Genomic DNA, 16,397 nt, shown 5'->3' with positions numbered 1-16,397 from the left:
AAGGCTGTTCCATCTGCAAACATCAGACACAAAGGTTTGAAACAGGGAGCACTATTGGGCTAAAAATAAGGAGGAGGGTGGGGAAATGGGGAAAAACCAGCAATTGATGATATGGTAGTTGTTAAACTTGACAAATGACACTTCTCCTCTCACAGAGTGGCAAATGAATAAGGCAGTGCTAGGCTTGCCTCCTTGCCTTCTGCAGTTTGTAGCCCTGAGCTAATCCTGCTATTTTCAGGCAGGATCCTCTGTCCCTGGGCTGTGCTGGAGTCCAGTCACCCTCCTGAGCCTGGGATGAAGCTAAGGTGGTCTCCCCAAAACCAGCTAGAGACAATGATGTTCACCAGGGTATCTGCCTGAATCCCTTGCCTGAGTTTCCCTAAAAGTTCTCTGTAGTGGGGTTTCCTTTGAGGGAGCTATTCCTAGGAAGGAGAAGAGTACTTCTCACTAGAGGCTCCTTTTCCCTTGCCCCTGTGGGAAGGAAAGCTATCATACATCTTCAAAACTAGCCATCAAAGTCAAAGAAAGTACACAAGAAGTGAAAAGTCCAGCCCTTTGGTCTGCACTGTTGTCTTACCTTCATTGTTTGCTCCTACTTGTTTATGTCTCCAGCCTGGTAGGTCACGTGCAGGATCTAGGTAAAAATTTTCTAAGGGGAATTTCACCAGCAGGTAACCAGAAAAATGCAAGATGCTTCCTGCTTTCAGGTCTGAAAGGTGCTGCCTTGCAAGTGCCATTTGGGATGTTGGGCTTTGCTGGGGAGTGTGTGGATGCAGGGCTTTATTTCTGAGGCTGGTTTCAGACATAAGCAGTGCAAACAGCACAAGATCTGTTAGGCTTGATTAAGCCCATCCTTACCCCACTGTTTCATCACATCAGTGTGGGACAGCTTCTCTAAGGCAGCTGCCCAGACCCAGGCTTTTACCCTGGGTAAAATCTACAGCACTGTACCCCTTCCTGTGCCACCCTGCATCACTTGAATATTCTCAGGTGTACCCAAATCAATTAAGAGTGCCACATGATTTAAGTCTTCCCAATCCCCCCATGGAAGTACATCCTCTAACCATGCAAATCTCTCTCCCAACCCCTTAGTGCTATTTAGGACACCCTGTGCAGATGTGCCAAACAATTACACTCTCAAGTGTAATTTTTGGTCTAGGGGAAAAGTGAGTGGCAGACTTGAGTGGCACCATCTCCCCTGTGAGTCACATGCCAGCAGAACACCCTGCATCCTGGGGGAGAGGATATATGGGAGATCCCAGGGTGTGAAGCAAGTTGGGGTAGTTCCCTGAAGCTTCTCACCCTGCCTGCAGACATGGCATCTCTCACACAAGACCCAGCTCCATTTCCTATGCCTGGTTGGATTTTGAAGAACGGGCAGCTGAAACACAGCACAAGCCAAGAAGCCAGCAGTTGTAAAACACCACAAGGAGCTATTTTTCATGATCACATTTCCCAACAGAATCACATGTTGTTAACAGCCAAAGAGAAGTGAAATAACTGAGAGTTTGCCCTTTCAGTACATAATTCCAGTCCAGATAAAATATCTGTAGCAGCCTTTGAAATGCTAAGGCCAGTGTTGGCTTACAGCAGTATCTGATAGCCCCTCCCCAGCACAGGCTACATGAGAACTGGTTGCAGTTGCAGAAATCAGCTTTGAACTAGAGCAATGAAAATTCCTCTGCAGTTAAATGATGCAAACACCTAATGATTGTTGCTGCTTTTATGATAAATGACAGCAGAAGTCCAGATATCACACCCTCAACCAAGTTTTACTGCATCAAAGTTTCATTTATTGTTGAACTTTCAACTGTATTTCCAAGTCCTATTGCTTTGTGAAAGACTAAAAGATAACACTTAAAAGCCTTTTCATCTGCCCCTGCAGCAGGCTCCTGTTACACGTATTTTAAGGATCCTCTGCACTAATCTGATGGAAACAGGCAATTTACCCCAATGAAGACCATGATGCATGGGCTGTTACTCTTAATACAGAGACATCTTTTTATTAGACTCCACATAAGCCAAATTTTCAGTCTGCCATACAAGGAAAGGGAGGAGGGGGTATCCCAGCAAAAGCAGCTGGCTGAGCACAGTAGAAGTCTACACTGAGCTTCATGGGTTTTTTACTATTTGTGCTGCCTGTAACCCTCCCTTTTTTCAGTGCCTCAACCTGTGCAAACTCCCCAGAGGGCTCTGCTGGCAGCAGAACATTTTCCTGCTTCTGAAAAAATCAAGAAATAGGGGGGGAAAAAAGGGCTTGGCAGAGGGATAAGAGGCAGGGAGCAGGGGTAGTGATAGGACAAGGGGTAATGGTTTTAAACTGAAATAGGGGAGATTTAGGTTTGACATCAGGAAGAAAATCTTCCCCATGAGGGCAGTAAGGCACTGGAACAGGTTGCCCAAGGAGGTTGTGGCTGCTCCTCCATGTAGGTGTTCAAGGCCAGGTTGGATGAGGCTTGTGCAGTCTGGTCTAGTGGGAGGTTGGAACCTCATGATCTCTAAGGCCCCTTCCAACCTTAATCATTCTATGATTCTATGATCTTCTTCACCCAGGGAGTGCTGGGGACACACACACAGGGCTCAAAGACAAAGAAAGGTGCAGCAGGCAGGGGGGGCCATTCATTGATGAAACTCTTGGGGAAGGGAGCTGGTTCCCCTTGCAGGGCTATCCAAGCTGGAGGAAGGTCAGCACCCCTCTGTCTCTTGTGCTAAGGGAAGCCACAGTGCCTTGCTTCCCTCCTCATAGGTGAGTACTCTCAGAGGGAAAGCCAAGAAAGTAAGACCAAACCTCTACCATCCTTGGAATAAGGTGTCATGAGTCGCTACATCCAGCTAGTCCTGCTCACCCGCAGTAAAGGTCACCTTGTGCACACTGAGATGCACAGAGCTGATGCAGGGTGGCTAAGGGCCACCAGGACCCGGTCTCCCATGGACACCTGCCAACAGGAGGCACTGCACAGCCAGGTGACAGCAGCAAAAGTGACTGGAGTTAACTGGAAGAAGGAAATTCTGACAGTTAACAGTGAAAACCCAGAAAAAGAGAGATACTTCCACCTTTTCTCCCCAGGTTTTCTCCCTGAACTGCTCGTTGCAGACAGTTGCAGAGTCTATCTTCTTTTGCTAGAGAAACCACATGAGAAAGATCAGCACTGTTTAGTTCTCAGTTTTTAACCATATAATGACCAAGTAAGAGCTGGTTTTGATCACCAGGAGCACTGCAACAACCCATCTTCATGCACAGCCTGCTAACCTGTACAGCCACACAGAGCATTCTCTACCACTGGCCCTCATTGTCATCTCAGTTGGAAGACACTTCCTTTTTTCTGCTGTGTGATATGAACACACTGATATGCACTAAGCTGCCAGCACAGAGAAAGCTCGTCCAGCACTTTCAAAGGAGACCCAGCTGCACTAACTGTGCAATCACGATCAAAAGTGACCATAGAAAACTGCTGCCAGCCCTACAGCAATAAGTATTTTGGCTTCATTAAGATTTAATAATAATCTATTTGGAACCTCTGAGCCAACGCTGGGTGCTGATGCAACCAGTGTGAGCACACTTGTATCTAAACTGCAGAAGTTTCAACATAAAATAATCTCTGGAGTTGTAAAAAAAAAAAAAAAAAAAAAAAAACCAACAAACCAAACCACCACTGGGCAGCAAAAGACTTGGTACTGAGAAACAATAATGTTTAATAGGAAAAGCTAATCTATTAATATAAAAAACAAAACACAAAATATAACATGAAATTAAAAGATGCTTTAAATGAGCTTAATCTATAAATATATGTACATAAATGTATTTAATATATATAAGGAAATATTAATGATAGTTAATAGATAATGTACACAGTAAAATACAGTAAAATGTGGATTCTGTTACAGGTGGATTTACTGAGTGTGTGTAAGAAATGAAAAAGACTTAAGCTGATTCAATAAAAATGTAAAGAGTGGAAGAGGGAAAAAAAAATGTTAACACTTTCCATAGGAGCTGGGGATGTAAAAGCAACACAGCTTTGCAAGATGGAGAACAGCAGTGTTTGTTTGAGGATATTGTTGCTTATCGTTGGAATGAAGTCTGCATAAAAGGTCAGACAAGAACCATTGCCTCACACAACACATGTCAGCAGAGAACTGAGCTGAATGCTTTCAGACAGGAACTATCAGTGAGTTGAGGAGGGGGAGAAAGACTATCTGATATAGTAAAGAGAAACAGGTTAGGTTCTCATGAAGAACAGTTTGGATCTTGCTGTGGTCTGACCTAAGCCAGGCAGGCTGCCTGTAGGTGAAATGGAATGAGCACAAATACAGGCCAAGATTTCCTTTATGTCAGCGTTGCCCATAATCTCTTTCAAGCAGGGGTCTTTCTTTAGAAAACATTCAGAGAATCTGTGGTTATGGACTTCCTTGTCTCCTCTGCTGAAGTAACTGCATGGGTGAGAGGCTGCAAAAGTCTTTGGTCTGACCCATTGTCACCAGTGATGTCCATTCTTCTGCTCTGTGGTCACTTAGTATCTCCTCGGCATCCTAAAGCCCTGAGGCTCCCCAGACACGTCATACTACAGAGAATTTGAACAAGAAAAGAAAAGAAAGAGTAGCTCTGGTCAGAAAGTTCCTTTCTTAGAACAGCTCAGCCTGTAGCACACTGCAGATGACAGCCCACCCTCTGTCACACCAGCCCTCAAGGAAAACCAAACAGGCAGATTTTCATCACTGAAAAGTTGACGTCCTTGGAAAGTTAGAGATGTCAAAATCCATGTGAATCTGATCAATTTACTAAATAGATATTTCTCTTCTCTTAATTGGCAGATTTTTTAAAGCAGATGTCTTTGTTTTTAAATATCAGGCTTCTCTGTTGCTTCTATCATGGCTTAGGTCTCAATTCTGCAGCACACATAAGTATATTACAGCTAAAAGGATATTCTTCACTGAACAGGGGTGGTCTCTTGCAATGTAGAGGTGGAGCTACATCATCTAAATAAGTTTTGAATGGACAATATGCTTCCTATTTACTCAATGTATGCACAATCCAGCAAATCAATCATATCACAGTGTAGCTCTTCTCAAGCCCCTGCTCCCACTGCAGCTCCCTTGCAGAGTTCAGGATAAAACAGGCAATTTATTTTTTTTTAGAACACCCTTTCCAGCTAATGACACGCCTCTGCTGAGCAGCCTGCTCCAGGCTTATCGGCACAAAAGCTGTGCTGGCATTTTCATGGCACTTTACCCCTTTGCAATGCTGTAGCAGAGGCTCTTGCTGGGAGCTAGGCAGTGGTGGAGTGGCTGGGAGGACATCAAGCCTCTGGGCAACCAGCCTGAGCTGACTGTGAATCTTGCATCAGGCTGCAACTGGGACGTGCCTCTGCAGCACCTCTGGTCACCACAGCTGGCTTAGGAGCCACACAGGCTGCAACAGCCTGTGAAGGTTGCAGGTGTGTCTGTGCTGAAGGATGTGCCCTGTCAGTGCAAAGAGGTGTCCTACAACACAGCAGCCACGCTGCTGCTTTGACCCTTGCTTTTCACACATCACCCCTAGGACTCAAGGATGATGACTGGGCTTTGGAAAGGCCTTAATAAGATGAACACTGATCTCTGTATTAAGGGACGTTTTTTCAGCTGCAGATACTGTTGTCTAGTTGCCTTTATACCACTTTGGCCTTCTAGATCAAGGGAAGGTGGGCAGAGTGCAGCATAGGTTCCAACAGTGTCTGTGGCCCACGGTGCTACAGTTCAGGGTTGCATTCCTGTAGGTCTGTGTGAAGCACTTACCGATTCCTCATAATCCCTCTCTGGAAATGGTCCTCTATTTGTGGAACGCATCTCATACGGATTGTTTGGCTGGTATCCTGCATTTGCATGACCAGAAGTGGTCTGGACTCTGGGGAACACTGTGGTGTGTACATCTTCAGAGTTGTAATATCCTTGCTTTATCAGGCTCCTCTTCTCTGGATCTTTTCTGTGTTTGGCTCTTCAGAGGAAATGAAGGAACAAAGACGGTTTCAAAAGACATTTCAGTGTGCCTTGTTTAGCAAGTCCTACTAATTGAATTGTCCACTCCCACCTTATCTTGAATGCTCAACCCTGTTCTGAAACATGTCACAGATTTTTCTAGAGTACCTAAACCCTTGTTATCTGTGATACAGTACAAAGTCTAGCATATTTAATCACAGAAGGGGCTAAGCTCCCAGGAGAGACAGAAGGGGACTTCGGCCTCTTTCAATAGTTCCTCCAGCAAAGGAGTTTCCTCAACCACCACTAGTCCTAACTGACTATTCAGAGGAAGGAATGAGGTGCATTCATTAGGCCCAGCTATGAAAAGCTGCCCCCTTGCCTGCAGCCAAAGCTGGACACTCAAATGACACACTTGAATTGTCTGTGACCACAAGTCCATACATGGCACACACCCTTGGCACCAGCTTGTGCACCTGCTGGTGAGCTACGCCTGCTCTGGGTGGTCTTGCAGACATCTTCACCCAGGCAGCACCATGAGCAAAGGCCAGAGAGCTGCTTGAGTGTTTCTATATGTATTGTGTGCAGAAAAGGAAGTGCTACTGCAATTGGGAATTAGCCAGTACACCAGGAATAGCAAGCTTGGCTGGAAATGCCACCTGTACTGAGCTGAAAGGGGCACACCTGGCCTTGAGCTGAAGTGCCTGCAGGGAAAGCTGCAAAGGGTCTGAATTTGTGCCACACAGTCTTCTGATAACTGCATCCTTCTTCAGTCTCATCCAGATGCCCCATCAGTATTGGCTAAGGCAGGATTAGGACTAACGGGTCAGGTGTGTATTTTGAAGACTTGGCTGGAACTTTCATAGTCACACAGGCAAAAGCCATTCTAATGGCTATGTGACTTAAATCAACTTGTCTACTCAACTCGGCATGCAACCCCATGGACAGCCCTGCCCCCCTCTGAATTTCTGCTTAGTTCTCTACAAATATGCAGCAATGCATGTTCTATTCACTTGTAAGAAATACTCTTACCTTACAGAAATGACAGAAACTGCTATAACTAAAATCAGGATAAGGGCTCCCAACACGGTACCCACTATTATAAGGCTGAGTTCTGTATCTGGGAAAAAAAGCCACAACAACAACAAAAAATAAATAAAAGAAAACACAACAAGAAACACTGAGAACTCATGGTAAACACTGAAACACAATTCCTGTCTCTGTCCTCTTGTAAAGAGAGAGAGAGAGAGAGAGAAAGAAAGAGAAAAAGAGAGAGAAAAAGATACAATATGGAATATGATTTTTCAAAAATAAAAGTTATGCCAAAATGTGTAAAGTATCCAACTGCTGCAAAACTGACTCTGAAAAGGAAAAATGTTTGGAAGGCCCAGCTGTTTAGCTTGTCCAGATTATCACAATTAGGGCATAACACAGTTGAGGCCATCATCTCTTGCAGTGCTTGCAAGATGAAGCACAAACAAGAACCAGTGGTTGGATAGTAAGGCAGAAATGCTTCAAATAAGAGTAATCTACTAATGTTTTAATAGAAGGAGTGATTAATTACAGGAGAAACTAATTCATTAGTGGTGCTGAGATCAGCACTGCATTCCTTAGATGAGGATTAAATGCTGTTCTGCCAAATAACCCATATTTGACTAAAAGCTACTGTGCTTAATGCAGAGGTCATTAGAGGAAATGCTAATGTCTGTCTGAACATGAGTTTCAAGAAGGATTTTTCCTTCCATGCAACAGTGGCATTTCACTCATTTTTTTTCTAATATTTTCCTGCTATCAGTGTAGGTTGGTGGCACCCCAAAAGGCTACTACTTGCTATTTTTATTATCTCAGGCACATTGCCAGGTGTTTTTCCATGTTAAAACTAAAAATCAGAAACTCTTGTACTTACTGTCATTGCAGTCCTCCCCAGAGTAGCCCACTGGACAGCTGCATGGGAGAAAAAGGAAAAAAAGGGAAAGAAAGAAAAGAAAGACAATTTCATTAAGCAGATCATCACAAAACAATAGTATATATCCACCTTTTCTCAGCAATTTCTCCACAAGCTGTGTGCATTACAGGGTTTCCTCTTTAAATCTATCTTAATATTGATTCTTTAGTTTCATGGTTAGAGCAAAACAATCTGATGTTTTCAGAATGATTGGTGAGCTGGCCACTGGAAGTTTCAGGTTCTCAGTCTGAAAAATATTAAAAGGGCCTGATTTCTCCAAAGAACTAAGACCTACTCCTCAGAGCCACTTGGACTTGTCTTTATCAAAAGCCTCAACCTAAGGTCTATAAGGGCTGGCAGCTTTATATTTTCCTCCCATACTAGTTTCTCATATTTAAAATATATTGATTTTATGGGAAGAAGTGCTCAGTGTGTAGAAGCAGTAGCTAGAAAAAGAGCCAAATTAATTTATTTGTGAGGACTAAGATCCCTCTGCTTATTCACAGGAGCACAGCAAAAACAGTGACTTTTTCAGCTCCACCAGCAAACAACAACACTCTGTTCTGCTCCTGAGCTGACAGAACTACCTGCAGAGAGAAAAGCAAGATGAAATAACATAGGTCAGAAAGTTATCAGGGAAGAGAATCCCCACTGATACCAGTGAAAACTTCCCAGGGATTTGAGGCAAGTCTTGCTCTAATGCCTGTTGCTTACTAGATGCTTCTGCATACCAGTCCTCAGGGCTCAATGACTTTGAAGAAATAGTTAATGTTTCTGTGGGCAACCCACAAAATAAATATGAAGTAATTCATCCTCTTCACAGACTCACAGATGACCTTGGATCTCCTTGGCTTTCCTCTGAGGTGCTATGAGCACACACCAACGGCTAATACCGAGCAGTTAACATCCCCTAACTTGTGACACCCTGGAAATTTGTCCACCTTAGGCACCCATCTGACTCACAGAGCTTCAGCCTCTTCTTCTAGATTGAGGGCGACCCTGTGTTAGATGTTTCTCTCCCCTATCTTTGCCTAGAACACAGGAAAGCAAGAAAAAGCTGGGTACTCACGCTACACATGTTTCATGCTCCCTTTGAAAGTTGGGAAGGCATTTGCATGATGGAACCTCTTCTTCTATGGCACAGTACTCATTCTCAAGTGGAGAACAGTTCTCATTGCAACCTGTATTTTCAGAGGGAAAAAATACAGAATTAATCAAAGGTAGCCCTAAAAATCAACATTGGAGAAAAATCCCCCCCCCCTTTTTTTATTATTACAATGTAAGTACAACTTTGTTGCACTTCTAAGCACCAAAATGGCTTTTTTTTTTTTTTTTTTTTTTTTTTTTTAGGGCTATGCAGAACAGAAGCTAGAATATAGAATCACAAAATAAGAAGTAAACAGTCTTTGTTTAAAACCATCTATCTTAATTAGAATGGAAATCGAGCTTGGCTGCATCTTGCATAGGCAAGCAATGACCTGCAGTTTGATGGTACAGCAGATGATTTATGTTGCAACTGATCTAAAAGTGGATCAGAATCAGACAGATTAGGGGCCACAAAGGCCTACACTGGATCACATCTCACTGGCCTTTATTGTAGCCAGTTTTCATGAGTGTTCACAATAGTTATTTTTGGTAAGTTCTCATATCTTAGACTTTTTCCTTTAGTGTGAAAATTTTAGTTTTCATAAAAAGAAGATAAGGTACATCTCAGGGCTGAGGAGGAAATATAACCAGAGTACTCAAGAAAAGAGTCAGCAAGCAAATAAAACCCCAACAAGTAACAGTTCCTAAAAAATCACATAAGTCATTCTTCTCAAATAGCATGTAGAATTTATTCCCTAAGTATGTTCTAGGCTGTGAGTATAGAATTCTATTTGTTCCACCTTTTACCTATTCAGGTTTCAATTCTTTCCAAGAGTTTAACAATACATTTAAAGAATTGCTCACTCACTCATTTCAGTGATAGTTTTTTCAGGCTTTAGTAGCTTATTCTACTGGGATAGGATTATGGATGTGTTTAAAGTGAAACATGAGAATGTGTTTCTATGGCTTTCTCAGTAAGACACACAATTGCTGATTTTCAGAAGTCAATACAGATAAAGGAGCAAGGTTCTTACCTGAACAAGAAAGAACATCCCATTTTGTCTTGGAGAAATCCTTTTTGCACACACATTCTGGGGACTCTCCATCTATGCACTCTGTGGTTCGAAGATCACAGCCAAAAGCAACACAATTGGTTGTCCCTTTAAAAAGGAAGACAGGAAGGAAACCTGAGTACTGATAATTTCATACAAGGTAGTGCACTTGCTCAGTAAATCATAAACCAATTGTTGAGCAATTCTGAAACAACAACAACCAACAAACCCCAACTTCTAAGTCTTTCATTTAGGACATCCATAGTGCAGGTTTTTGGATCAGCCTCTTCTTTACTGTTGCTCTTCACCAGTTAAGGTCCTGTTCCCACCACATCTTCTGACTTTCCATTTCTCAGCCTCTTGTAGTTGCCTCCAAACCTTCCTGCCCCCCAGTTCACAAACAGGGAAATCCCACCCATAGGTTCATATTCTGAACACACACTTTCTGACTCAAAATAACTATAGAAAAAGCTCAGCACTATTCCATTAGTTTTTTTCTACAATTGGACTGTGAGGCCAGATCCCATACACAGATAACAATATTTGCTCACTGCATGAGCAATATTAGTATGCCCTTCCCCGGCATGTTGCTCTTTAGATTCATGTCCAGGTAGTGGGAATGGTTTACAGACCTCAGTGGGTGGCATCCTTCAGTGGAAGGATGTGATTGTAGTAGTGCTTTGGGAGCTCTCAGTTGTTGGGTTTTTCCCTCCTCATGTTAAGGACCAGCACACAAGTCATGTCATGATAGAGGTGGATACAGTCACCTTCAGAGACCAAATTCGGGCTCTGAATCCATGAAATGGACCCCTTTGATTATTAGCTATGAATTTTGTGAAAGCTGATTTCAAAATAATTCCTCATTTTATTTAGAAAATAATTCTCTGAGTATTACACTTTCAGTAATGCAAGACTTTACTGGTTTAGACCAATGAATCACTTAGCTCAGTATCCAATCAGTGAGACCTCATTTCAATTACCATGGTTAAGTATGGAAAAAGTAGACTAAAGAGAGTTTCATCCTAGTTTACCAGTAAAATACTGGCTTAATCTCAGGAACAGCAGCAAACCATCTTTGAAGATAGGAATCTCTGTTTCTACTGATTGTCTGCTTCCACAGTAAGAAATTACATACCGTTGTACTTGGAGACATAGGATGCATTGTTAGCTATTGCTTTCGTTATTGCATCACTAATTTTTTCCTGGTTTGCATTTGACGTCTTCACAAACAGGTTTGTCACTGTTACATTAATGGACTCAGAAGCTCTGTATGTATTCTCAGGTCTGAAAAGCACAAATACCATAATTTTAAAGTCTTAATTGATCCATATGGGAAGCAAGCTAGATGAAAAGACAAGAGAAGATTTCTGGCACACCTCAATCTCTCCCTATGCTTCTTTCATTCTACAATGTAGGGAGTTGCTAAGACACCTGAAAATGAATTCAAGTCTTGTTTAGGAATCCATTAATGGCCACCATCTTTCCAGCAGATGCAGATGTAAATAAGTTGCTGGTAAGCAAGGCTGTTGGATTGAATGCTAACAACAACACTCCTTTGTGTGCTGTTGGCACACAACTGGTTGGATTTTTACTAGGCTAACCTGAAGCTGCCTGCAGTGGGCAGGACCTCATCTGTTAGACCCTGGCCTTTACATGCTCACATAAGCCTGTGTTGTCATCCAGGCATGACATGGAGAACCCATCCTGAAGCATGGTGAGGATCATTCAGGATATGACCACAAAGAATTCAGAAGGGGTCCCGTGGTGCCCAGCAGAACCCAGCACAGCTACCATGCACTTAGCACAGGTACCTCTGCACCAATCAAAATTACAAAAGAAATGTCTTCCTTTAACAGGAGGAGTACTGAACTGAATTCAGCCTATAGTCTCAACTGAGTGGTCCATTGGAAACAGATTAAATAGGGTGTGTGGGAAGCACACACACTGTGCAAAAAACAAACAGGCAAACTTACTGAATGTTCACGATGACAGTCTGTTCTAAGCCTAAATCCTTGAGGGCATCCTGAAACTGTAAAAAAAACATAGACCAAAATCACTGGAAGCACAGAGGGTTCAGCTGTAGGGTTTTAATCCAGAACATGTAACTATAGGTGCAAATAAAGTGAGCTGATCAGTTGCACCTGCTCTGCAAGGTATTGCAGAAGACAAGCAATGGTGTTGGTGCTGGAAAACAGGGAATATAGGAGAGCTGCTGAGAGGGGTGGAGAGACAGGGATTGAATATATGTCAGGCAGTGCATTCGGGCTGACTGGCTGGGTAGCAACAGATACTGCCTCACAGACTCATTACTTAGAAGGGCATTTCCACATTACCAACCTACTTATGAGCAGAGGAAAGAGGGAGAAGTAGGCATCCTTACAGATGGTGTGTGACCTTGAGAAGCAGTGAAGTGGGATCGGGGGGGGTTAAGCTTGTGGGGAGAAGCACAGCACTGATGAAAGCCCTGGGAGTTGGATGGGGTCAGTAGAATAGTCACTGCTCTCCCTCACCCCCTGTGAAGCAGGGGACAAGTGGTAGAGGCAGCTGTCTTCAACTGCTGCACAAGCAGGAGGCACCGTGCAAAAAGGATAAGATGTATGAGCCAATTGAATTTAAAGATAAACTACCCTTCATTGTAAAGTATATATATCATATAAAATAAACATTATTTTCACTCTTGCGTACTATTACATGTTTATTCTAGTGCTGCACGTAATGCACATCCAGAGCCATGTCAGGAAAAAGTGTTGGACAAAAAAATTGAGGAAAATATTTTTTAACATTCTGGAGGGACAATTTTTGTTTACTTTCTGATAAAACATTCATAGGAAAGGGAGTGGTGAAAGATCTAGAGCAATTTATGTGAGAACTTCCCAGAACAGAAGTGGCACTAAAAATGCAGAGATTACCTATGAGGGCAAAACTAAAGTCTTTCATGCCTAGGTTTAAACTAGTGTGAAGTGTTCTTCGAAAGAAATGGATTTCTCAAGTGAAACTGCTCTAGGTTCTACTTTAAAGGCAGCATGTATCCCCTCTGTCTGCATGACATTCAGGATAGCATTACAGATACAGAAAAAAACCCCACACATTGTGACTTACAAAGTCTTGTATCTCTCGGAACACCTTTTCATACTCCGCAGAATTTATATTGTGAACATTCTCACTGTATTTTTCTTTCAGTATAATGAACCCGGAGAATGTTCTCCCTGGAATGAGAAGAGAGAATATTAATTAATTGGAAAGTAGTCGACTAAGTCAGGTCTTGCCTTAGAGTTGAGGAAATACAATACAGAAATCAATCAGTGCTATTTTTCATATACTGGAGGAATCAGTAAGGGAAAAATGTTTGCTCAATCAATTCAGCTGTAATGGGAGGTGTACTCTGGCTACCTGGGAAGCAGGCAGGATACTGGGCTTAACCAAACTGGCCAAACTGTGAAACTGAATAAAGTTAAACTATACACATGGCCTGAAGTTAGCAAAAGACTCCATCTGAGGTGTTATGGGTTTTAATGAGGAAATACCTATATTACAGACTTCATATTTGCTGCCACTAAGCAATGATAGATGTCTACCTGCTTCTTTAGGCTCCCAAGTAAATTTAAGAATGCTGCCTGCCAGCACTAAATAAGAATCCTCATTTGCTCACGCACTTGGTCTTCAGCAGCATCTCAGAGATGCATTTCAGCAGGACTGTGAGGAGTGTAAAAACGAAGCTGGTTGTCCAGATGTCTTTGTGCATTTGAGTCCTTTATATCCTGGCCATCAATGTTGATGTCAGGTTTACACTCGCTTTTTTCCCCTGCTTTTCACTCTTTTTAATTCCCAGCATCCCTGACAGAGTTGGGTGTTTTTCCTAACACAAAACCTCTTTGGCTGCTACTGCTTTACAAGGTAATGATCTAGGTCATTGTAGCATTGCCTGTCTGCAAAGCAAGGTATCATTCAGCAGTCACTTTGCCAGACTCATTCTGTTTTCAGTTATAACATGAGAACATGGAATATGGGAAGAAAAATTCATCTGAACAGTTATCTGTGAAGTAACTAAAAATATAGATTGACCTTTTGCAACTCACCTGTCTGACAACCCTTATCGCTGTAGTAGAGTCCATATGGGCACTGGCAGGTATAAGTGCTATTTAAAGAAAGACATTGAGCCAAACTTGCTCCACAAGAATCTGGGTAACAGAAGTTCCCTGCTACAAAGATGAAAAATATTGACATGAGGATTTCTGTGAAATTGCAATAGCCAGTTCATATATAAAGAGTGGTGCATGTATTAAATAGTTAATATATGCTTCTACTGAAGGAAAGTACCAGGTGTATTTTATAGAATATAGATGAAATTAAAGAGCACGTGGTTATGTCTTGCTTGCCTAATGTCTGTATAGTAACTGTTTTTCCTACACAATCCAGCAGGATACCACAGTGAGGACACAAAGGCTGAAATCCATTCTCTGTTACACTGAACATTCACAATATAACTCTGCTTAATGGAACTCAAACCAAACTAAACCAAACAGGCACAATGAGGCTTGCCAAAACCAGTGACTATGTTAGAAAAAGGCAGGGCACGATGGCCTCTGCATCTTTAATACTGCACTGGTGGGGACACGCCTTATTGTAGGGTAAGGTCCTACACTGCAGACATTAACAAAATGAAGGCTTCCAAGTTGATAATCATAGTTTACATACCTTAAGAGATACCAGAGCATGCTGCTAAAGAATTTGTTGCAGGGTTTACAGCTGTCACATAATTTGACTAAGTATATTAACTGGCAACTACACCATACTTCTACAGCAGCACAACTTTGCAAATTTGTACTGACTGCTGCCTTCTACTTTGCTGCTGGTGATATTACTGAAGATGATGATGTGATCATTCTTAGAAAGGGAAAAAAAAATATGTGAGCCGTGTAAGTGCCTTGTTTACACTGAGGCCATCAATAGCAGCATGTTATGATACCACAAAGTCTTTCCAAAACCTGCCTCTACATTGCCCTGTACTCTACCAGCGCCTTGCCTGTATTTTCTGCAATCAGTTGCTCATCATGATTTACCCTGAATGCCTGCCCAGGATATCTCTTATCTGGCAGCCTCTCTCTCTACTTGATTTGCCCTATCCCTGCAAATTTTCTATATTGAAAACCTCTGCAGGCTCCACACACGTTTCCCTCTCTCATAATGCCAAGTTTGGCATTGTTATTGCAAAACCAAGACAAGATTTTTTTTCAGCCCTCACAGGATCTCCACTGTATCCAGAGCATCCTGCAGCTTATAAACTCTTCCCTGAGCCAACCTAGGTCCTCTTAAACTCGAATATGCTTAAATACTTGGAAGACTAGTAGCTTTATAGGAAATGTTCCAGTTAAACCTTCATTGAAAATCATCCTCTGAGAGATGACCCTGGAAAAATGTAGGGCAATAAGGAAAAGTTTTAGAAAGATATGATAGAAAATTCTTGAGAATAAAAGATGTAGGGAGCAGCAAGACATAAGAATAATCTCAAACATATATACAATATATTTTTACAAGGTACACTATTTGCCTAAAAAGGAACAGCTATACTTTCTCTACGTAATGGTATATTCTCTATCACTATTAAAGTATGTATTTCATGCCTGTAGATAATTTATTACTTTAAAACAAATTAAAAGTGATATTTTTAGAAACTTTGTATATAGAACATTACAGATGTCTTGCAAATCACCAAATCCTGCTTTTCAGTAAGTCTCATTGCTTTGAATTAACCTCATAGGAATTTTCTGAAAATGAAATTATCTCTGAAGTGGAGAAAAACACAGTAACAATCTTACAAACCCCAAAAGTGAAATAGATAATACAGTTAATTTCATAAGATGCAGGGCTAAACTCCACATATTGTACTTCCAGACCTCCTACTAAGGACAAATTCTGTCTCTGAAAGAACAGAAAACAAACAGAAACAAAAACCACAATTCTGAAATAATCATCATCTCTACCAAAAGTCATGTAGTACTAACCTGCAGCTGTGGTGGTTGTTGCAGCTGAAGTTGTTGCAGGTTTCTCAGTGTTTTGTCCTGAGGAATGGAAGAGAGATGGTAGCACTGTTAAGCCTGGTGTGCAAGAACAGCCCTAGAGAACTTCTCCAGCAGAAACAGCTCTGAGTAGGTATGTGGAGCTGTCCTCAGAAGCTGCTGACTCAAGGCTATCGACACTTACCTGCAGTTGTGGTGGCTGCTGGAGTTGAAGTTGCCTCAGGTTTCTCAGTGTTTTGTCCTGAGGAATGGAAGAGAGATGGTAGCACTGTTAAGCCTGGTGTGCAAGAACAGCCCTAGAGAACTTCTCCAGCAGAAACAGCTCTGAGTAGGTATGTGGAGCTGTCC

The 16,397-nt window shown here is 42.1% G+C and overlaps 1 protein-coding gene across 1 annotated transcript in view; it reads right to left on the bottom strand.

The window, feature by feature from the left end:
- Positions 1 to 4,508: 4,508 nt before the first annotated feature.
- MUC13 (mucin 13, cell surface associated) overlaps positions 4,509 to 16,397 on the bottom strand; it is a 20,366-nt gene continuing 8,477 nt past the window's right edge. The window contains exons 8-18 of the mRNA XM_009996215.1: positions 16,234 to 16,290; positions 14,109 to 14,231; positions 13,132 to 13,238; positions 12,006 to 12,061; positions 11,168 to 11,316; positions 10,015 to 10,140; positions 8,964 to 9,075; positions 7,856 to 7,893; positions 6,982 to 7,069; positions 5,770 to 5,968; positions 4,509 to 4,559 (exon numbers count right to left, since the gene is read on the bottom strand). Of these exons, the coding sequence (XP_009994517.1) occupies positions 4,509 to 4,559; positions 5,770 to 5,968; positions 6,982 to 7,069; positions 7,856 to 7,893; positions 8,964 to 9,075; positions 10,015 to 10,140; positions 11,168 to 11,316; positions 12,006 to 12,061; positions 13,132 to 13,238; positions 14,109 to 14,231; positions 16,234 to 16,290 (1,106 nt within the window). The remainder of the gene's footprint in view (positions 4,560 to 5,769; positions 5,969 to 6,981; positions 7,070 to 7,855; positions 7,894 to 8,963; positions 9,076 to 10,014; positions 10,141 to 11,167; positions 11,317 to 12,005; positions 12,062 to 13,131; positions 13,239 to 14,108; positions 14,232 to 16,233; positions 16,291 to 16,397) is intronic.

This window comes from Chaetura pelagica, unplaced genomic scaffold, assembly GCF_000747805.2.
Source record: "Chaetura pelagica isolate M959 unplaced genomic scaffold, ChaPel_1.0 scaffold3, whole genome shotgun sequence".
Taxonomy (NCBI): Eukaryota; Metazoa; Chordata; class Aves; order Apodiformes; family Apodidae; genus Chaetura; species Chaetura pelagica.
This window is presented reverse-complemented; position numbering and strand designations above follow the sequence as displayed.